Raw genomic sequence first — 23,638 nt, 5'->3', positions numbered from 1 at the left:
CAGCCAAAAATTTGTGTAAGAGTTTTACAAGGTCATCCATATACAGAGACATACTGGCTTCAAACTGATCATTTATTAAATACATAAAATAAATAAATGAATATCTAAATAATCATTTATGAGCAGCAGAAACTCATTTTGAGCCCTCCCATGTTAAAGCATCACAAAAGTTAAAACTATGCTCATGTGCTATCACATCTTGTTCCAGTGGACTGTTGACTCACCCAGTTACACCCTACAAGACATTAGGTCCATGAACTCACAACAGTGGCCCTTACAGAAAGCACAGAGCACAGAAATTGTAAATTAAAATCTCATAACCACACCCTTCACTCAACCTGTCTTTCCAGAAAGTGCCCTGCATGCAGCTCAGTCAGAGAAACAGCATGTTTGCCTATATGCTCTTCCCCTGCCCTGCCTCCATAAACACTGAAACGCTTCCTTTTCTTCAAAACCACAAATATTGGCAGAGATTTTGGTTACAAATACAGACAATGACTCCTTAGAAATCTGCACTGTTTAACAACAAACCATACACTCATACATCTGCAGGTCTACAATGCCTATCTCTTAAGTTTAAATATGATCTTAAACTGCAGTGGTTTTTTATTCACTTGCAAAGATTCAGCAACTCTGAGATTATGGTCAACCATTCTCAAAAGACACACTTTACAGATTATTTTTCAGGTAATAGCAGCCTTGTTATTCTGAGTGTGCAAGTATGTAGGCAAGGTATAGCGTACTGGTAAAGCTAGTATCTTTCTTAGCCCAAGCTGGGGAAAAAGATTCAAGATTTTAGATACCCAAATTCTTTTCCAAGTGAAACAGAGGCATCAGCCATCAAAGCTTAAAATCACACCTACACCTACAAAACCTGCATCTGTGCCAAACACACTACAAAACCCCCAAAGGCAGGCACTGATGTTGCTTTAAGACGACTCAAAATACCTACCTCACTAACCGGGAGAAGGCCTTTACCCACTGGGGACGCTTCCTCTGTAAAGCAGATCTCATCTTCGAGCAGGTCACCGTGAAAATGCCCTGCACGACAAAATGAACTTCCTCCACCCTCAGTCATATACCCTGGCTGCCTTAAACATCAGGGACCTCAAATTACATTGCAAAATAATAAATACTGCAGCCTCTAATGGAGGGTTACAGCTCGGAAGACATAATCACTATCATCACCTTTCGCCACTCAACTAAATTTAGCCTCACGAGCAAACACCTTGTAAAACAGACTGAACCGGACCTTCCTGCAGCAGCAGCTGTAAGGAACACCTTGCCAGGACATTTCAGAGCCACAAACATCAGTGCTCCTCCCTAGCCTGTCAAAATCCCCCAAACACATCGCCTTCCACATGCTTATCCCTGCACTTGGATCAATGCACCACTTGCCTGCCATCAGCCAGGTAGGCAGAGGAAATTCAGGAAGTACTGAGTAGCAGATTCAGCTTATTTGGGCAAATGAAAAGGCAGAACAACCACCTACCAGTGGGGTTACCCTTGTAAACAGTCTCTGATCTCTCATCCTTGAGCCCAAATCAAATCATTAAAATTTTTTTAAATTATTATTATTATTATTTTTTTAAATCTCCAGTGCAACTTAAAGGCTCTGGATCCAGACAACGAAGCAGGTAATTTCGCTGACCTCCATTCTCGGCAATACCTGTAACTCCAAAGGCAGGAAATTGTCCCTAATCTTTTTCACATCAGCCAACAACTTTACCTCCCTCTCCCCTTTTAACACGCCTCTGGGCCTCCAGGAGTAATAACTGATGAACACAACCAAGGCAAACCCAGAAGAACTGCATGATAATTTCCTCAAGAAGTAGCAAAGCCACAGGAGCTGCACTCCGTGGACCTTGTGGGTCCCTTCCAAGTGCAGATATCCTACGGTTCTGCAGGGAATGGCCGCTCAGCCTCTTACACTACACGACATGGAAAGCTTTATACAAAAGTAGCTGGCACCAAATTCAAAAGAGCCAAAAAGACTTCTCTGCATACAACACAAGGTTAAGCTATGGCACTTCTTGCTGCACAACACTGTGAATACTAAAAGCCTATATGCATTCAAAAAAAATAAATTAAAGAAAACCCATCGAGGGCTATTAAATACAAAGCAACAACTCTCTCAAGAGACCCCTGAGTCACGTAAATCTGGATGCTGACAGAATACATGGATGCCTTCCAATACATGCTTGGTTTTTTCCTCATCTTCTTCCCTACGCCTCTGCTTTGGACATAAGCAAGACAGAGTAAGCACATGAGAATAGATGGACCTTTTGTCTGCTCCAGAAAGGCCACTTTTACAGATCCTTAGATGTCTTTCAGGATGGAAGGAGGTTGCCTGTCTAAAACCTTGGACATTTCTTCCAGTTACTTCAGCTGTTCTAATTAAAAGGTAAATAATGTGGTGTTGTTTACCTTTTGATGACATTTCAAAATCTTTTTTTTTTCTTCTGTGGAAAGATTTTTGGCAATTTATAATTAAGCTCCAAGAATATTAATAATTTTGTTTTTTTTTTTTTTTTATTGCAGTTCAACTACATCTGTATTACACAAAGCAAAATACCTGCTTAGCACCTGCAGCAAGGCAGTTACTGCACTAAGGAGCATTTTTGTCAATCCAAATACTAACAGACGTCGTTTAAAAAAAAAAAAAACAAACACAGAAGACAATATGGGAACAGCAATTACATGAATTACTAAGTCATCATTTCAGATGTGTTCTATACTGAAAAAAAAAAATTAACTGCTGTTATTAACAGAGAGCATTCGAAGTCTGTTCACAGAGTACAATGTTCATTTAACAGAACACATTTCCCTGTTATGCCTCAGAAGAAAAAAGACAGATGGGGCAGCAATGAAAATGATCTTCTGTCCCATACAGCAGTAGTGTGGCTGGAAAGCCTCTCCTATAGCTGTCACTGCTGTCCTTGTCTCAGGACACTGCTCTTCCTTCCAAGATGTCAAACCTACACCTTTTAGGAGCAGGAGTAGCTTTTAGCTAATCATGGGCTGAGTGTTTTAGAAGAGGCAGTGAAAAGAAGCTAATAAAAAAACAGTGGTCTTCAAAGCAGGTGCCCATAAGAAGCTGTATTCCCAGAAGAGGAGGGAAACCTCCTGAAGTGGTCCAATCCCAAAATGCTATCAGAATTGTTTGAGCCAGTACTGTGCTGATACTAAACATCAGTGTGTGAGGAGATGGGGAAGCAGAAGTCCACGTTACATGGAATAGAAGGACTGCAATAAAGAAAACAAAGTTATTTCTTCCCACCAAGCATTTATTCCAGGCAAGAACATTGCTTAGTGTGATGTGAGATCAGTCATGTACTTCTTTTGCTGGAACTACTAAGTATTATATTGTGGATCAACAGAGAGATTCAACTAAGTAACCATTATTAGTGGTTCGAATGATGTAACTAGATTTGGATTCTCTCTTTAACTAAAAATCAGCCTTTGCCTCATGCCTTAGGAGACTGGGAATGTTCACTATATAGAGAAGAGAAGACAAACCTCTTGTAACAACTGCCAAAATTAAGATGTGACTATATGTACTTATAAGGCCCTTACCTTCCAAATACTTTCCACAGTTAGGGTTGTGTGATCTAACTTCAGTCCTCTGTAGCAAGGGACCTACCTGTGACCACACTGGTTGTAGCCTCCAAGGGAAGAGGCGATGTCTCTTTGCACTGCTGAATCTTAGCTCACTTCCTGCAGCTGAGGCAGTTGGGAACAGACACAAAAGCAGCTCATCCCTGGTGCCCTCACAGCCCTACTAAGGGTTAGTACTCAGTCAGGTGAGCCTGTGGTTTGTTGCAGCTGGCCAAAACTAGGACAAACAGGGACTACGTTTAGAACAGGGATTACATTCAAATTGCGATACCTGCACTGAGCAAAATGCCTTTGAAAGGAGAAATTTTGTAGCAAAATCAGAAATGCAACCTTTCTCACAAATGACAGAACCAGAGATTAATACACAGCTGTGCAAAACGCACATCAAGCACGAGGTAAATACAGTAAGATGGAAGAAGCTCTCCATATGACAGACCTCACTAGGAATAGCTCTCTACCACGAGACAGTCAGGATGCAACTGTATCATGCTTTTTAAGAGTATGTAATCATTTGCTTCAACGTTCAACCTGCCAAAATCAGATGCTACTTAAAGTAATCAATTACCTGTACTGAAATGATCTGCAAACATCAAAGAATAAGTTAAAATAAAATGACAAAATAGGTAAGCCCTACATAAAAAGAGAAAAAAGGGAAAAAGTAACAATCTCTTGCCTCTTGTGCACATCAGAGAAAGAGGCCATGGAAACCAACAACGCAAACTGAACTCTCCCACTCAAATTCCAGAGGTGAAGGAAAATGTAGATACTGACCTGAGTCCAACAAGAAACCTACACAGATCCTCAGGGAAATGAACCAAAGCCCATGTATCAGCTCCAGCACTCTTAAAATACCAATATGCGATTTTTTTCAGGGAGAACCTGAGCGATTGCTTCTTCTGAGCTCGATGTTTACAACCAGGCAAGTCTGCCTCCTCGGCCCGGACACATATCCCATGGGCTTCCCCTAGCAGCTCCTCCTCCTTCTAGAAAAATTACTGTTTTTTTTTCAGACGATTACAAATACCTTTGGAAAGAATTCTCTTCCAGCCCTCTCTCCCATCCACCGGCTGAATTTCATGTGCTATTTGTCATTTAAACGTCTTTGGAACGAACGAATAATCATACAGGAGAATTAAAACCATGCCTGATTAATTTGGCTCCTCACATGTTACTTATAAACAGAGAATTCCAGTTCTCCCCATAGCTTCCATCCACCCTAGAGCTTGTGTATTTTCTGCAGCGTTTAAAGAGAAAACCATCTGGTTGTTTTAAAGAGAATTATTGCTGTCTTATAGGGAAAAAGTGAAATTGCCCAAAACTTCTTTTAAAAGGAAAGCACGATAATTAGAATAATACTGGTAATTGTGTGCTTCCTGAAACTACCCTTGTAGAACTAAGGTGTGCCACAGTTGCTTACACTCCAGGTAATTGTCCCAATCCACACAGAGAGCAGCCTGGTGCCCGGGTGGTTCTCAGTACCTTCTACTGAAACCTGCTCAGAAAGGTGATGAACAGCAAAACTTGCTCATGTTCACAGGGCTCCCAAAGGAGCACTGAAACTCTCTGAATGAAGGAGGAGGGTGAACCCTTCTCTCTTTATTCCTTCAACAACCATCTCATTCTCAGCATTATTTTCCATTATGAATTAGCATTAGCACTGGAGAGCAGCCCACACAACGGAAGGGGTTGTTCAGGGCACCAAAGCAGCCAGTCCTTCAAATTCCCTTTGCAGAAACCAGGAACAGAGTGCTCTTTTATTAAAACAAATCCCTCTTCTCTGCTTAGGATTAAGGAATCTGGAACTTTGGCTAGGATGCTCCCTCCACAACAACTCTTCACTGCTATCTGGAAGAGAAATAGCCAAAAATCCCCAGCACAACAGTGAAGAATTGGTGGCATTAAAACAAACATCTGTAGCAATAGACTCTAGACATCCACAAGATCCCTAATTGCCAACAACTAAGCCTAACCCATCTGCTATTAATTCCTCTGCTTTACCTGTGATATTTTATTTCTCATTTAGAGACGTGTATAAACTGAGCAGGGAAAATTAACATTGCAAAAAAGAAATCAAACATAATGATTTACTGGGGCAAGGCAGCTATCAAAGAAATCTGCTGCACAAAATTGCTCCAGCTTATGCTTCTCCAGGGAGGCACATCCCTGACGTGCACAGCATGTGCTGCTTCCCAGAAAAACACAATAAACAGAAGAAAGACACATAAGCAGATTCCAGGCTGAAGTTACACCAGTTTGAACCCACATTTAACCAATGGGATTACACCATGCTCCAAGTGACCGAATGTAAAATGCAGGTCTCAGAAGGAGGGGAAAAAAAAAAAAAAGAAAAAAAAAAAAAGAGCCACATGATCCTACTTTTTAGATGTCAACAACAAGAGTCATGTTATCAAGACCCTGTCTTCCAGCTCTACCGTTGATTTATTGTCTGGCTCTGCTTCCCTCTGCTGAACCCGCTTCATCTGTAAAATGGAGACGCAGCTCTTTTTCTCCTTGGAGATGAGCCTGCTGATCCAACTAACCACATGAGCACTGATAACAGCCCAAAGGAGGGAACGGTCGCTCCTTCTGGAGCAGCACAGGCTTAGCTCAGCTCGTGGCAATTGTGAAACTGTATCCTCAGGGCCCGGGAAGGAAACGAGCTTTCTGGACAAACACTTCTTCATACATCAATCTCTGACCTACTGGGAACACACAAACATAAGATCTTCATTTTTTCCACACCCTAGAAGTATGCTTAGAGTAAGAGCAACTTGCTACACTTCAGCCTTATAAATCCTGAAGGCTTATTATAAAGAATAAGAATGCAGCAGTAAAACAAGCATCATCCCCAACATTTGTTCATTCTACTAAGCACAACCCAGAGGTGTCCTGAAGGCTTTTACCCTCGTTTTGTCACACATCCACACCTTTCCCTTCCCTTTCACATGAAGTGTCAGCAAGACTCCAAGTCTCAAACTTCGAATTTGCATTACAGCCTGAAACACTGGCTAGAAGGGGTGAAAGACTGAAATATTCCTCTGGGTAAACAGCTGCATTGACAACGTATTGCAAACTTCTCCAGGGGATAATACACAGCCTTTGAATGACAACAGTGAAAAACAAGGTATCAGGATGCTTGTAGGAATGAATGTGGTCCCCCTGGATAAAGCAACCCAATGTTTGAACTAAAGAATTAGATTTTGACTGGTTCTTTTAACACTGACTCCCACAGCATTATCATTTGGAAGTCGAGTTAGTATGAGACAGGCAAGCAGGCTGTCAGCGTGCTGAAAATTAGCTGGATCACCAGGCTCAATCTCTCTCTCTCCTGGGAAGGATTTCAAGACTTGACTAGAAAAAGACATTACCTGATCTAGCAGTAGCATCAGAAGTCTGTCCACATTGCACTGTTAACTAAAATACAACAAAGAACCTAGAGGCCAACAAAGGGTTACAGGAGTACCTCTCACTCTTTACAATGCCCATTTCCAGTACACTAACCTTGAACTGAAATTTACCTAAGATGTGCAAAATCTGTTAAATGGCCCACAAAATTAATAGTGAAATTACTCCTGATGACAAAACACCTCTCCTTGTTAAACACACAGCTGTTAGCAGCAATTTGTGAAAGGCTTCAATCTAGAAACACAAACTTCCGTATCTGGGAGCTAGCAACATTTGTAGGGTGAAGGAAAGGTCACTCGCATTCTCCTTCAGATACACAAAGCTGGAATTATTAAACGACTTACTGCAGACTGACTGTAATGGTTGCAACACAGAAAATCCTTCTATTGTCTGTTTTCTCAAGATGTCAAAAGCGTATTGATTTATAGCCATTGTACAAATTGTACAAGCGTATCAATTTAACTGGAAAGTGAGTAGAGTTCCACTATATTGTCTGAACTGTGCCTTAAGACTCGCTACCTGCCCTGCTAAAGGCATAAGATCCTAATTAAAAGGTGTTTTCAGGTGATGCTTCAACAAATGGCCTGGCAAAACACATTTTTAAGCTACAGTTAAAACATCACTGAAATATTTAATAAACACAATTTCATAAAATCAACATTAAATAGCAGAGGAAAGAGAAATGCAGAGAATCATTCACTGATGGAATTTTGCTACACAAAAACCTAAAACCAAAGTCATACAAAATACCATTCATAGAAATGACAGCTTGGTTTACCAGAAGCTCACCAAAAGAATCTGTAGCCCCTTTGATCAGCTACTTAGAGTGCTTCTTTATAAAGGAACAAAAGAAATGCTGTGTCTGTTTGTATTGTTGACTTGACATATTTTAAATGAAAACAGACCAATTTTGTTCAATCAAATGAAGATGACAAGCTGGAAAAGAGCGTTAGTACATTACAAATAGACAGGATATACACTATACAACAATGTAGGCAGAATGTATACTATGCAGCAGTAAAACCTAGAATCTGCTGTAGGAATGAGCTAGTTCCCCCACACACTCTCCATTTTGAGGACAAACTTTCACAGTAGTCTCCCAGATTTAAAAATCAAGATCCCTTATTTGACTTCAAGCGATTGATACGCTATTAAATCTGCCAATAAATTGTTGCAGTCTTCAGCTACCTTCACCCTCTCATCTCCAAGGTCGAGGCAACTACAACGAATTAGATCACATTACACAGCTGTGTTTCTGGATTTTGTGATCTGTAATCCTTATCCCACATGGAAAAAAAAAAAAACGACAGTCTAGTTAATCCAGTTCCTTCTATGAGATTTACTCATGTTCAGGATTAGCTGTGAACATGTGGATGCCTGAAGTCTTCTATTAACTTACAGTCATGTAATTTGCAGTGTGAAAACATTTAGAGGCGTAGGGCTAAAGTGTCTACTTCTTTTGACCTAATTGACCCGTGTTACAGCAGTGCATGACATGAAGCTATCAGAGCCAACAGTGCATGACCTCACAGTAAAATCAAGAAATAATGATAATTACAGATCATTGTTGCCAGTGTAGACATATTTTTAATACCGTCAGGAATTTAATAATTGGAGGATGGGTAATATCAGGTCATGAAATTAAATGTCTCCAGATAACAACCTAACATAGCAATAGGTGTTATTTAGATTAATGGGACATCTGTTTCAACCTTACTTATGTGCTAATATTTAATGCAAAAATCCATGCAGAGTGGTACACGAAGATATCCACAGGCTCTTTTCTGCTACTCCTCACTTGATCCAATCTCTCCTACAAGGTGGACAGTTGCTAATTGTCAAGAGAGGTAAGTGTATCGAAAGCATATTTTGTAAGCAATATTAAGGGTATGTTTCCCCCCTTTAAAACCATTTCTTATCATCTTTGGTTCATCCAATGCCCAGACTTACCAGCCTTACACTAGGTCCCACTCCAGGGATCACAAGAAATCACAAGAAATATTGTCATATCATCTTTTTACTAAGCTGATCATGCTCTGGACTAAAACTTAGCCTTTCAGAGCCTCAGAAGAATTTGGGGTGTGGTGATGATTGGGCTTTTTTTTTTCCTCCTTTTTTTTTGGTCTCTATTTCATCCAAAGCCCTGGTGAGATCTTGTATCATGAGCGTGGAACACTGGGATAAAATACCACCTCTTCAACTGTCTCTTGGCCACATTTATACCCACTGTTTCATCTTCAGATATCTGCTTTTCTTAAGGCTCATTGCATCTCTCCGTGTGGTCAGCTAGCGTCCCCATGCCCACCTCCATTTTTTCATACTAATTCTAGTGCAGAAATTCTTGTTAATAGGCCTTGCATTCAAGTACAATGATGTGCACGGTTATTTTGTTCAACTTTAGATCATGAGAAGGATGTTACGTTGCACTTTTGAGATCCATCCCACAACATGCAGATTAAGGAAAAAATAGAAAAGATGCCTTGGGGTCATTTTGTTTTATCTTTCCTTTGTCATGAGCTGCCTCCAGAGAGGAGGTCATGGATGCAGTAGCTCATCAAAAAATGGTATAAGCCATGAAATGGTCCTTGATGTAACTCACACAGCTCTGAAAAGTTGCCCATGTTATAAGAGAAGTGTTGCACTGCACTTCAAGTCTTGGATGCTTCACTATTTAGTTTTCCCTCAGTTTTTACAGCAAGGAATGCTGGTCTTCCTGTGGCTGCAGCTCTCTTCCCAAAGATGGTAGGGACAAACTAGGGATAAGAAGAACGTCACCCAGCAATTTGTCACCATAGGATTAGGCTTCCACAATAACACAAGATAAACCATGGAGTGCAGCAGTATCAATTAGCAGAGCACGTCATGTAACTAAGGTTGGCTCTGGTCACCTCTGGCCTAGAAAGAGCAGCAGGACATGCACAAAACCACGCTATCCTTTTCACAGTCATTTTTCTTCCACACAGCTCATCCTATAAAGCTGAACTAACATGACACCAGCGGCCAGTGAAATTGAGAAGGTGATAGAAGATACCTAGAGGTTTAACAGGTTAGAAACTAAGTGCACTACTGACAAGAACTAAATACTAGGAAGCTGCATTTTCTTCAACATGATGAGCAACTTGCATGAGCCTGTTAATTTCTCTGTGCTTTCCATGGAAGAATTTGCAATCTGTAACCTAGACAATTTAGGGCAGTATTTTATTGCCAGGGTTGGTCCATGTTTGTAATTTCAATTCTTTGCAATTGTAATGGGGGGGGGGGTGATACTAAAAACCTTTTCTTTTGGTTACAAATTAGAACTTCTAAAATACACTGCAGAGAAAAACGGTACTGGTGGGAAGGACCAGCCACATGAAGGGGGAACAGACTGAACCTGTTTCAACCTTGTATTAAACATTTTGATAAAATTAGATTTCCTTTTGATAATTATTTGAATACATTTGAATTTATTGTACTATAATCTAATAAAAGTTTAAGCACGTAGACAACAACTGCATCTTTTAAAGAAAAAAGAATAAGCATTTTTAATTATAAAATACCAGTCTCTATTTCCTTTCAAGCAGATACGAGTAATCAAACACAATATTCCACTGCAATTGCAGAAGCACACAGCTGGAAACAGCTACAGTGCTGTTGGGGATTTGGGAGGGACGGGATAAGCACCCTCTCTTCCATTGCAATGCGTAGTAGATACAGCTCCTTCTTACAGCTCCCTCTGTTCTTCTAACTATGAAAACTACCCCAGTGTACTGTAAAAACATAGTAACAACAACAACAAAAAAATAGCCTAAAATAAAATGAAAAGGTCATGCCATGTTATGTCAGAAGGCTGGGCACCAGCAGTGTCCTTTGGAAAGGCATTTCACAAGGATGAACCACTGCTAACTAGCCTGCTCAATCACTGAACTTCATTAAAATCCTATTATCCACCAAGGGATATGGAGGAGATCTTATTCTGTGGAGAAGAATTGATTGAAGAGTCTGGAAATAAGGCAAAAGGGAAAGAGATGTTTTGTTGTTGTTGTTTGTTTTGTTTTCCTCAAATGAGAGAATATAAGGAGGAGAACTAGAGAATTTTCGGTAGCTTAAGAGAAAATGTGGCCTTACAAATCAATAGCTTTCGAAGTCTATGGCAATTCCTGATGGAAATTCTGGATAAAAATAAAATGTGTGCACACGTGTTTTGCTCAATACCTGTTTGTTTCACCCAATTTTGAAACCTTAGGTATGATAGGATCAGAGTTAAGTGTTGCTATTCTTGACTGAGTCAAGAATTATTTTCCCTGCTACAAAAGCAAATGCTCCAAAGAACACAGAAGCAAAAGTCGTAAGTGCTTCTTGTCTTAAATCACAGTTTTACAAAACAACCCTGTACACAATACATAAACAAGCCTTTCGAACTTTGAGCGCACAGAGTTACAGTGTAGTGAACCCTGTTAATTCCTTGAAAAATTAGGGAATATTACACAATTATTTTTATCACAAAGTTATTTGGGTATTTTCTTACTGTTACCAAAACAGAGGAGTTGAAGAAAGGCATTTTTATTTTTTGGCTAATTTCCTAATTGACCCCATAAAAGGAAAGTAAAGAAAAAAAAAAAGGAAAAGAAGGGAAAAATAAACACAGGAATATGGTTCTTACCCTGAAGAGCGGCAGTCTGGCTTATTTCTTTCAGAGCGATCTGTGAGAAAGGAGGCATAGTATCAGCACAAAAGTTGGATGTTCTTTAGCAATACTAGCACAAAAGTCTTAAAAAAACTGTCACACCACAGGACTAGCAAAAACAAAAGCTGATTCTGCCATAAAACTGTTTTTCTACACTGCACTATTCTGCCTGAGAAAAAGTAATATCACTGCAAGCTTAACATTTATTAAAATTCCTCTATTCCAAACAGTGTGTATTTCATGTTTTGTTTTAATGCTTTAGAAGCTTCTCCTCCCTTTAGCTAAAATGAATAAGACTTTAGTTTAGGGTAAAAATAAGAGGGAGGGAAGAGGAAAAAAGCAAAACCACAGATTACTCAGCGCAAAAAAATCATTCCATGAATCATGGCTGGCAGAGTTCCCTGACAGGATGGGAGAAAAATCAGCAGTTGGTTGCAGCAACATCTGCAAATACACTGAATCCAGTGCAGGCCCGTCATTAACTCTTCGGCTTCAGGGTGTTCCAGATATGGAATCTTTCTGTGCTTTCACAAAGGGTTTTGTTTATTCAATGACTATGTCAAGCAGCTTATCTGCACTAATGACATTGACCAGCAACTAACATCTACACAGTACAATCACATGACCTCAGATAAACTGCTTTTGCTGACTAATTTATGAGTTCCTAGAATCATCCCCAGATACATTTCTGCATCTTGATTGATTTCTGAAAGCTCTGATACAAAAAGAAAGTAGAAAACACTTCTAAGAGCAAGATTCAACAAACAAGCATCATAAAACAGGTTATTATGTTATTAGAATCCACACACTCAGTTACACTCTAAGTCCAGAACATCCCTTACCGCAAGATTTTTGAAATGATTGAAAAAAAGTGAGACTTATGTCCTCCTAAAATACATATTTTCTAAAATTAGTGGGTTTAAAATTATTTATAACAAAAAGATCAACTATGCAATTAGAAGGGTGTTCTTACACCTATATATAATCAACTCTGACCATTGTGATTTTGCTTTTGATTCTATCTGTGCGTCTAGACAAGAGAAAGCTATTTTCCCTGTTAGTAACAGTTTACTGAAAAGCTTCCCTACCTTGATGAGTAAGAGTCCTCTTAAAAAAAAAAAATCATACTTACAGACTGTATTTTGAACCCTAAGCTCCACACTTGAGCTAAAATTTCTTCTTCTTTTATTAGCATATTTGTTCGTATAGTTTTATCTCATGTACAGAAGAAACATTCTCTTCTCCCAAGTTTTACATGCTCATTTGATTACATTTTGATAAAGTGGTAAAAAAGATCATGTCAACAGTGCCCAAAGGAATACTAATGCTTTTTCCATCCACAGGTGCTCCTATTGAGCTGTCATAGCCACAGAGCATATAATTTACCGTTTCTGACTCACAGCAATCTCCATTTCATCACACCGCATGCAACTCCGTTTGCTAGAAACAGCACGAGATAGCTCAAACCAGAGTTACAGCAGCCGTTGTTCAAAGACACGCAGAAAAAGCTCCTTCCATCTTTATCACTTGTTCAATGTAACCCCCTTACCTATGAGTATGCAAAAAAACACACAAACAAAACAGGCAGTGCCTCCTACTGAAATCTGTTTGCCATCTGTTGCTTGCTGCCAGTGTCCCCGGTTATTTACACAGCCACCACCTAGCAGCAGTCAGAGACAACCTTCCCACCGATAGCACGGCAGTGTGGATGTACCAGTGAGAAGAAGAAAAGAGTCACAGAAGATGTAAACACAGCGTATGTGGGCTCTCCTCTCAGCCCACATCCAACTGGCAGATCCACCACAGCCTGGCCATGCCACTGAAACCTGCTTGCTCAGGAGATCAGTGCATTTCCTTCTCTCCTTCATTTTATTGAAAAAACAAAACATAAGTGTTGTTCTTACACATTTTGTTTAGTGCTAAATACAGAGAAGGAACATCATCCGCCTATACTCTGGTCTTACCAAAAAGAACAACGGGAAACATAATCCTGCAAGCATGCAGTTAGTTTTTTTTTTAGAGTACATGCTTATTGCTATTATGAATTTAATGTTCTAAATTTGTTTAGTATCAAGTGTAATAAGAGACACAAAGAGTTGACTCTTTCTATTTAGCACCTTAATTTTGCGATTCTGGATGCTGTTTCGGTATTATGTACAAGCATCAATTCAACTAATGTCACACACCTCTAAAACATAAGCACACAGGCAAATCTTAATGTATACTGCACGTTACATGCATACACATCCAGGTATATATAAAATATAAATGCATATCCAAATCCCAGCTGAATGCCCACAGCTGGCTCTTTTACTCTGCATGCTACTTCAACAACCGGGATCTTTCTGCAACCTTTTCTAACAGAAACAAGCAAGAAGACAGCACAGAGGCAAAGATCTGAAAATCAAATCTTGCATTACAGATCTTCCTTCACATCAAAGAAACAAATTCCCAGAAAACACTACGGGACATGATGTCTTCCCAGTATGATACCGTATGTCCTTCAATCCTAAACTCTGGAAGGCAAAACAGCACGTCAGATTAGAGCAAGCACTGGGTGTGCACTGGACTAGCATGCACGATGAGGAAGGCAGTCCACACGCACACACAGGAAATTTGCAGGCAAGAATTATGCTTCCACTGACAGATTCTACCTTCAAGAAACAAGCCTCCACAGATGAGATACTTGGACTACTTTCACCATCTCTGCACTACTCAAGCAATACAATTTCTTACTGCGTGTGCAGTTACCATCAAATACAGTACGAATTCCTAAACCTTTGCTGCCCTTTAACAAATACAGCCTGCGTGGATGAGTAGATTATCCTTGTTCAGCAGCAGGATACAGCGCAAGAAGTCAAGAAACTGGCAGGTGGAGCAGATGAGGCGGAAGAAGTCAGAGACTTATGGCTGAGGTCGGGAAGACCGCTGCCAAGTTTTAAACACTGCAGAAGAATCAAGGAAAACACCAGGACACACAGATCTGCTATTCATACCACAACTGTTTGGCAAATCTGGTGTTTATTTAGAAAATCATACTGTGTGCATTTCATCAGTAGCATGGACATGCTACGCCTTCTTTCAGCATTCAAAACTGAGCAGCAGACATATATGTCATATTCCAGTTGCTTTTAGAAAGGGTCAGGTTTCTTTAACTGGCGACTTTCTTAGCCTTCAAGCATGGGAAAATTATCTTGTTTGTTTGCTTTTATTTTGACAGAACAGTTTTTCTTCTCAAGGAAAGTATAAACATAACCATCAGGAGAAAAATAACTGACACGACTTTATTTCAGTCGTTCCACAAACCCAGAATAGCTGAAGTTTTTGCCAAAAAAGACCACCAAAGCAGAAAACAATAGCTTTTAAGTCGTTCCCTCTCGTCTTTTGAAGACAAGCAAAGAAAAGGGAAAAAGGCAGCCCGCACCAAAGAGAGCCATTGTTTTTCTCTGTTTATTTTGCAATATTCTCCAAAGCATCTTGTTGCTAAGAGTGACTTCTACTGAAAAGCCTGCTCTCACTAGAAAAAAATTTAAGCATAAACACAAAACGCTGTTGAAAAAGGAGCGGAAAGTTAAGAGACATTCTGCTGCTTTCAACCTGCAAAGAGAGCGGGGAGCTTCCAATGCAGCTACCTCTGGACACAGATGCAACTTCCTACCCTTAATCCCAGCCCTCAGCTCGAGCTCTTGTAAAAGCTGAATTGGCCGAAGAGGACAAAGGGAAGCACACACTATGTCCACTTTAGGAAATACTGTGTTTCCATCCTAACTATAGCTCTTGAATGGAGCAGCCGCCAGAGGGGGCAGGACATCCCGACGCTCTCCAGGAGGACACCTTTATTACAAAAAACCTGTCCGTCTCAATTGCTTTTAGCCCACCATGGCACTGCAGTGGTTTCATAAAGACAAGTAGTAGGAGATGCTTGTAACAATACTTCTGCAGCAATGGCAAGCCTCTGTAAAAAAACAGGCAACAGAAACAGTGGGCTTTTAAGCAGTACTGTTGCCAGTAGTGCTGGCAACCCCAAATACAAAAACTACAGAGAAGTCATCTTCTCAGAATAGGCAATTGTTGAAAGTGACTAAACAAATTGCTCCAACCCACATGCCCCAGTCCCCAAGGAGCATACTTCTGTAAGCTTCTAGGCCCTAAGCCTGATGCAGCAACCTTAACAAGACATCATGAAGAGATGCGATAGCTACTACCATTACATTAACAACTTCATTTTCCTAATCTTGACCAGCTGACCCAGCTGATCACATTGCAACAGTTCCTGTTAGCCAGCTGCCCCAGATCAAAGAGCCCCAAATTTCCACTTCACATTATCAGCGTACATAGGGCCCTACGTCAAACAAAACTGCACGTTCCCTGGGCAAAAGATCTGCAGCTGTGTGGGATTTTCAGTGCTCGTTTTATTTGCACTGAGATAAGCTATAGCGGCCTGTGGTGTTGCCGTATTTCTGCCTTCCATTTTGTTAAGGCAGGATGTGGCTCTCAGAGACTCCTGCTTCTTTATAGTGCTCCTCTTGGGTGAGGAGTCGTAACAATGCAAATCAGTTCCAGGGTATGCAATCTACTATAAATTTCATTCAGTTTGATTAGGAACTGCTATGCAATAAAAACTGCAAGACCGAACATTTATCTATATATTTCAGTACTGTAGCAGCAGAGTCCCTTATCAGTTGTTTAAAAGGCAGAAAGCATGAGGAGAGATTAATGAGAGGCTTTGAAGAAGTTTTTCTCATTTAGTGTAACGTATAGCTATCCCTGCTCTCCAAAAGGCCACAAAACCAGGACACACACCAATTTTACAACCATAAGGGCAGACGGTTTTTATACCTTCTTTAAATTCTGCAGAATGCTGCTAAATTCCAGAGCAGTAAATTGGGGAAAAGAATGGATTACACAGCCCGCTGCCCCCCAAATGAAATGTCACTGGCCTGTCCATTTCAATACCAATGGTAACTGAGTCTTGCAGGCACACAGCATTCTTGCAGTGTTTTAGTCATGGAAGTAATGCTTTCTTCACTCCTAAGCACGACTGATATATGGCCAAGGGAAAACAAAAAAAAAGAACAAACATGTAAATATGTACAGAAGAATTCATTGAACCTCTGGGCAAGTATTTAACCTTGAGACCTACTGACCACCATACAGCTTCTAATTATCCAAAGGCCTTATTTTTCAATTGCTAAAGAGATTAACAGTGAACTATAGTCACCTTTAAAGCCTTCCGTGTACTTGTGTGCTATATAAATGAAAAAAAGAATTTACTGGACAACAGGGGCCACATCTACCGGTGCTACATTTGCTGCCAATTTGTTTTTGTGGCTGTGAATTTCTAGCCTCTCGTTCTTGCTCCTGTGTTACTCCTGCAACTCAACAGCAAAATTGTGTGGGCATCAGTGTAAGCACACGTGCCAGCCATAAGAGAGGGGCTGATGCAGAAAAATGAGATAAAGGAAGGACTGTGTAAGCTCTCTGCTCCTCAAAATGGTCCATGTTGGAATAACTTCAACCAAGCTCAGCATTGGTTCCCTGTTCTGAGGCCATGATCAATAAACAAAGTATGTGAGCAATCACATATATGCAGCATATCCATACGTTAAAACACTTTTATCTTCTAAAATTTAAGCAAGAAATTCAACATGCATTTGTTTCTAAAGCTGTTTTTTCATGAAATGAACAACTTCTGAAGGTGCAAATCAGCACATCTTTAGACAAGACATTGCAGCTGGTCAGTGCAATGTCGTTCTTAGATGATGTACTTCAGGCACATAGGACTAAAGCAGGCAGAGCTCCCAGAATCACAGTGGGAGCTAAGAGGAACCCTACTACTTAATTTTCTTGATAATTTCATAGAGTGAAGTACCAATCAACTTGACTCGTCTTTTTGATAGACTGAAGATATATAACCACAAGATACCTCCCTCTCCAGGTATTTCAGAAATGTTAAAATTTACATTTCTGAAAAGCATTTCAGACATTGCCAGCATTACCAATAAAAAGAAATCTTTCAAGAGCATGGTACTGCCACTTCCTTCCCAGAGACATAGCTTGCCTGTATAGGCTCCGCTTATTCCTCAGGAACACAACAGAGCTCAGTCTGACACTAGGTTTCTTTGCCATAGAGTGCTGATACACAACAATAAATGATATAAAAAAATAATATAAGAAGAACCATTTTAAGTTTTCTATCAGGCTTGCCTTATTCTTCCCTTCCTGTTGAACAACAGTTTCCTAAAGTTGTGCATTCCTGGCCACAGGCAGGGATAATTTCAGGCTGAGTGCAGGGGATATCACTTCCACCATTTAAGCAATTTCCTTTGACCTGCACGGTACAAACTAATGCGTTGTAGAAACAGCCTTTGTTACGTGCATTTCAGATAATCATGCACAATTTTTGTGAATTCACAACCTATTTTGTAACTTGCAAAAAATGTAATCTCTATTTGTGAAGTACTAATATTATATAGCAAGAAAATCATTTTTGGACACCAAATATTTTGCAAATCTCACCATGCCTTTCCCTCCAACAATCCTCCACCAACCCCACCCCGATCCAGGGGCAATTAGAAGTTTTTGGAATTTGCATATCCAAAACAGAACCCTTCTATTTTTGAGATGGCAAAAATCAACAACAGTCTGCAGGGTAATCTTACACATTATACGCTTGGAAGTCAAGTCTCACGTAACGCGCGTGAGACATGAATTCACAATAAGGTGCTGAATGGGAGTATCAGCTACAGACATTTCCACTTCCGTAGCACAGGAAACTAATTCAGCTTTAAAATAAACTAACAAGAAAAAAAATATTCTTAATTACTTCATCCTGTGAACCCACTGACAGCAATGCTGACAGCACAGCTTCTATACCTCCACATATTAATCTGGAATCTAGGTATTGTTGTTAGTGAAAGCAAATGCATAGGTCTGTAGTTTGGGGGGAATTTGGAGAACAGGGGGATGAAGACATACAGAAAGAAAAATGCTTATTGTAATAACCGATTGAAACACACTCAATCATAAAAGAACAACCTCTATGAAAAGAGAATAAATGTACAAGGCAAATAATATTTATTTCTCTTCAGATACCACTGAAATAGTCAATAGATTGTTGATGGAATATTTTTTGGTCCCATGTCAGCATTTATGCTGATTTTATTCTCCAAATTATCCCCAATTATCCCCAAATTGTTTACCCAGTCCAAATAAAGAGAGCTAGCATGAGAACATTCTTAAACCTCAATTGTCTGTAGCAAGTACTGATTTTATAGAAAAGTGCATTTGAAATTAGCCTATTAACAAAAGATTTTCCTCCAGTGACATTGATAATTCTGCCCAATAGCCACACAAAAATAAAAAATTCTAGGAAAGCAAATAGAGCAACTGCTTCTCACATACACTGGATTTTCTGTAAAATCTACAACACGGATTATCCTCCTGAAGGTCTCTTGCTCTGTACTCTAAAATCACAATCACAGAATTGTCTAGGTTGGAAGAGACCTCAAGATCATCAAGTCCAACCTCTGACCTAACACTAACAAGTCCTCCACTAAACCATATCGCTAAGTTCAAAATAAAGATTACAGGGTTCAGAAACATCATTAAAAGGAGTTGTCTGAAGATCTGAAAAATGGAATTGTTTAATATTGTCGGCATATACCAATAAACTGTTGGAATCTAAGATAACCCTGATCCATTGACACTGAATACATGTTTAAAAGTTGTGGATGATATATGATAGTGATCAGCATCCAAAGCTCATTTTTTAAGATACGAGTCACCTGGCATTTTGAAAACATTTTACTGAGGTGTGAGATGAGTTCATCCACATCCCACCCCAAGGCAAAAGTTAAACACCTACCAAATCCTCTTCAAGGTACCTTTGTTATGGTGTAACACGTGCATGTAATATGAACATTTGCGTCCTTTGGTCCTTGAGGACCATCCTGACCAGAAGTCAGGATACAAAACAATGTTTTATAAAGGGGGAAGATAGAAGAGAATGAAAGAGGGGGGACAATAAGGAAATAACAGGTAACAAAACACCAACACCATCTGCTGGGAGAGGAGTGGCAGGCAACACTTGTAGAGCACGAGGCTTTTACACCACTTTGTACGAACCTCAAGCACGCTCAACAAACACGAGCACAGTTCGCAATGCACAGGTTGGTGTGTTATGGTTTAGTTAGAACTTGAAAGCTATGGATGACTTCAACACAGCTTACAAAACATAAACATACATGAATCTTAATAAAAATACCAGGTCTCTTTGTGAACAAAATGAAAGCTGTCACAACTCTAAGAAATGCTTTAAAAATGACCATTGATATTACAAACATACACCTTTCATTCTTCTCATCTGCCCCCCCTGTTTTAGGGAAGAGCTGACTGCGCCCATCTTTGGGCTCCTAATTACAGTATTTCTCAAAATCCTCTCATCTGTTTTTCTGAACATTCAGCACATGTACTTCCTCATCCTTTCAGGCTCTCAGAAAACACACAATTGAGAGCAGCTATTATAAAAGTAATTTTTAGCAGCTTCTAGCTTTGACATCAGGTTAGTGTATCCAGTCCTCAGTCTTTTAAACGCCAATGTGTCTCTCATTCAGTTGCTCCTCATGGAAGCAGTTCCTCTCTACTGTCCAAGGAGAGACTTCAAAGGCCAGCAGCTTTAAACAAATGGCAAGAAGATGGCAAAGCCATAAGCATCCTGAAAAGCTGAAAACAAGGGATCCCCTGATTACCACAGAAAAAACATGGGTTCCTGGGCACCATGGTAATGCTGTCAGAGACCATTCCAATTCCTCAGCACCTTGGAGAAACAGCTTTCCCTTCCATGTGCACCCAGACCTCTCCTTTTCCCCACCCCACTCCTGTGTATACGCCAAAGAGGCGCCAGAGGATCCATCACAGGCATCCAACTTCTGTAAACACATTAATAAGTACCTCTGCTTTGCTAGGGTGTCAGGAGCATAATGACACCCCTCAATTAAATAGTTCTTGGTGATGGATCCACCAACCCCAAGGCAGTGGACAGGAACTGGAGAAATGAAGCGTCCCCAGAGTCACAGCGGCAGATAGCACGCATTTCCCAGAGTGGATGCTGGTGCTCTGCAGAAAGTTATGCCTGTTACTGCTGGATACACGAGGCGTGCAGCATCCTCCTGTCTTGTCATTCACTGATGCCTGTCCCAATCTGGTAGGGACACTGCTCCAAGCACTGTCCAGACCTGCTTAAACAGAGGAGGTGGTGGACTACAGCAGGAGCCCCACACTCTCAGGTACCCTATTCTCAGGTGAGTTTCATCATTCCAGTTTAGTGATTACTGTGTGTTTCTTCAGATGTACTCAGAATCACCTAGACCTTCAATGAAGTCCTAGAAAGGTCTTGAAAAGACCTCCCAGACCACCAAGTCCAACCATCAACCTGAAAGGCTGACAGCCTTATGGCGAGTGACAAAGCCAGCAGTATTTGCCATCAGATCAACTGTGGCATCCAACCATGACATTTTCAAAGCCCTAGGTAAGAGGAGAGATTTTTCCAAAGCTCTAACTTTGATCCCAAGTTCCACATTTCTATTAGTTTCTGCACTGTAAATTTGCAGTGCAGACAATCATAAAATGAACGCTGAGGGAACAATTTATCATGAGAAAGTTATCAAAATGCTGAGCTTGTTTCCAGGTATTTATATCCCATCACTCTAACAGGAAGAGCAAACAGTATTTTAATAATAAATAACATCACAGCACTCTGTTCACTCAAAAATTCTTGTAAATGATTTAACACAGATGTGCACAACCTGAATCAATTTTCACATGTAGATCTGCGATATTGACTGCTTGGGTTTTAATGCAAGACAGACTGCATGATGAATATAAATTTATCACCTTAAGAAAACAATTTACATTAATTTTAGCTTGCCTCATGTAAATAGAAACAAAATGTTATTGGTGAAGAAAATAATCAAATAGCTTATTTTATGCATACAACATTCTGTCTAGGAGGAGAATGCAGCAGAACCACCTTTGTAGGAAACACAGTGCTTGAAATTTACCTACAGCTTTTAGAATGTGAATCACCATGTTCAAAGCCACATTAAAAAAGCAAAATATTTATGATGATGAATTTCCCATAATTCAAGAATTAGTGAATATCCAGTAAAAATATCAACCAGCATATAACAGGTAGTAATTGGTTATGTACAGTGAAGAACTAAATTGCATTCCTTGCTATGATGTAACATTTGAAGATCAAAAGTATAAGTGGTGTCAAAAAGGAACCGAAGCCATAAAAGATAAAGCACTGGGTAACTATTTAACAGAAACTTTCATATCAGCCTCCAAGAAGTTTCTAAGGTGTTGGCTGCAGAGGATAAGCAATCCTTTTTAGAATTAAAAATTAAAACTTCATAGAGGTTTCTTGCATACTTCTCTGAAGGCATTTGTAGGCAACTGTAAGAACCAGGTTACTGAACAAGATGATCCTTTTGTCTGATCCAGCATAACTTGCCCATGGGCATGAAAATTATTAACTTCTTGTCCTGTATTTTTCAGTTTTTCAATGGGGCACAGATAAGCCAGTATCGTGGCTCCAAAAGTCTGAGGCAGTACACGCTTTTAGTTACTGGAGTGACTGTATCACCCATTCAACATCTTCTGCAGGTTCTGATCCAATCACATTTTCTACAATAACCTCAACAAGCTGACTGAGGTGGTGATTCATGTACAAAATCAGTGCAACACCCCCTTAAAAAGCTTAGAATAAAAATAAATAAATAAATAAAGATAAGCAGTAGGAAAGAAAATGACCAGTGAGATTTGTTGCATTCAGCTTTTAATATTACAGTGTGAAATTTTCAGCTTGACTTTTGTTGAGCCTTTCAGGTTGGCCTCAAATGCAGCTGCTTATAGCCATGTTCCTCTGGTATCAATATGGCAGGTATAGGTTTGTTCTGTCATATTTGAAAAAAAAAATCACAGACCAGTTGAGTTCATCTTCAAAGCATCTTATTTGGAACTCCATTAAATCTTGATAAAAGATCCTTAATTCTCAAGTCAGAATGTCAAATTGATGTTTTTAGAATAACATGCCCAGTCCACACAGAACTGCTGATTTCCAACACCTGACGCAGTTAGCGTAACACAGTACTACATCAGATGATCAACTTAATACTGATACCCATAGAAGTCTGTGTCTTTCAAAAATCATAGAGCATTGGAGGAAAAAAATGAAGTTTTTCTGCTCTGTGTCATCATCTACTAAATCTAGGCTTCCCCCCAAAACTTAAGTTGGTCTTTCACTGAGGGGAAGGATGGCTGCCAAGCATAAAGCACGGATCAACAGATGATACATTGTCTTCTCAAGTCTGCAGTTGGAATGCTTCAGTAACTTTGTGCATGCTGTTTTTCACGGTAAGAGTAAAAAACTTGGCTAGAAATTCAGCTGATGCTTCTACTCCAGTTGAAAAACTGAGTATGTGAAGCAGAACTGCCCAATGATAAGGTTGAAGGGTCCAGGCTTTTTTAGATGAGCAAAGAGGAGGCAAACGAGCTATCTACACAGCTGCCTGAAGGGTAGTAACAAAGATCACAAATGCAAATTCTTCCTGGTATTAGCAGACAATACAACAAGGGGCAATGGTCACAACTGTGGCGTGGGAGGTTTAGGCTTAAAGTGAGGAAAAATTCCTTCACTGGGAGGTAATGCGGGGCTGGAACAGGTTGCACACAGAGGCTGTAAATCCTTCTCTTTTGGAAGACTACTTATGACATGACTAGAGGAAGCCTTGGTGGATGGATCTAGTCTTGGCAAGAGTCCTGCTTCAAGCTAGAGGCTGGGCTAGGTGAGCCCCAGAGCTCGCTTCCAGCCAACGCTGCCACACTTCTGAGCCACGAAATCACCAGAGCAAGGACAGTGTACGATGCCTTATGCAAAACACTGTA

General features: G+C 40.0%; 1 protein-coding gene across 9 annotated transcripts in view; it reads right to left on the bottom strand.

Moving 5' to 3' along the window:
* The window catches only part of SH3D19 (SH3 domain containing 19), an 85,569-nt gene that overhangs the window by 55,071 nt on the left and 6,860 nt on the right, over positions 1-23,638 (bottom strand). For 4 of the 9 annotated variants that reach the window (XM_038178009.2, XM_038178011.2, XM_038178012.2 and 1 more), the window contains exon 2: positions 11,666-11,705. The exons of 1 other annotated variant lie outside the window; for it this stretch is intronic. In XM_038178009.2, coding sequence (XP_038033937.1) covers positions 11,666-11,705 — 40 coding nt within the window. Of the gene's footprint in view, positions 1-952; positions 1,094-11,665; positions 11,990-12,045; positions 12,149-23,638 lie in introns of those variants that run through there. 4 more of the 9 variants (XM_072037393.1, XM_072037397.1, XM_072037394.1 and 1 more) reach the window with 4 other exon arrangements.

This window comes from Anas platyrhynchos, chromosome 4, assembly GCF_047663525.1.
Source record: "Anas platyrhynchos isolate ZD024472 breed Pekin duck chromosome 4, IASCAAS_PekinDuck_T2T, whole genome shotgun sequence".
In the NCBI taxonomy this organism is placed as follows: Eukaryota; Metazoa; Chordata; class Aves; order Anseriformes; family Anatidae; genus Anas; species Anas platyrhynchos.
The sequence above is the reverse complement of the archived record's forward strand: the minus strand, read 5'-3'. Positions and strand labels throughout refer to the sequence as shown.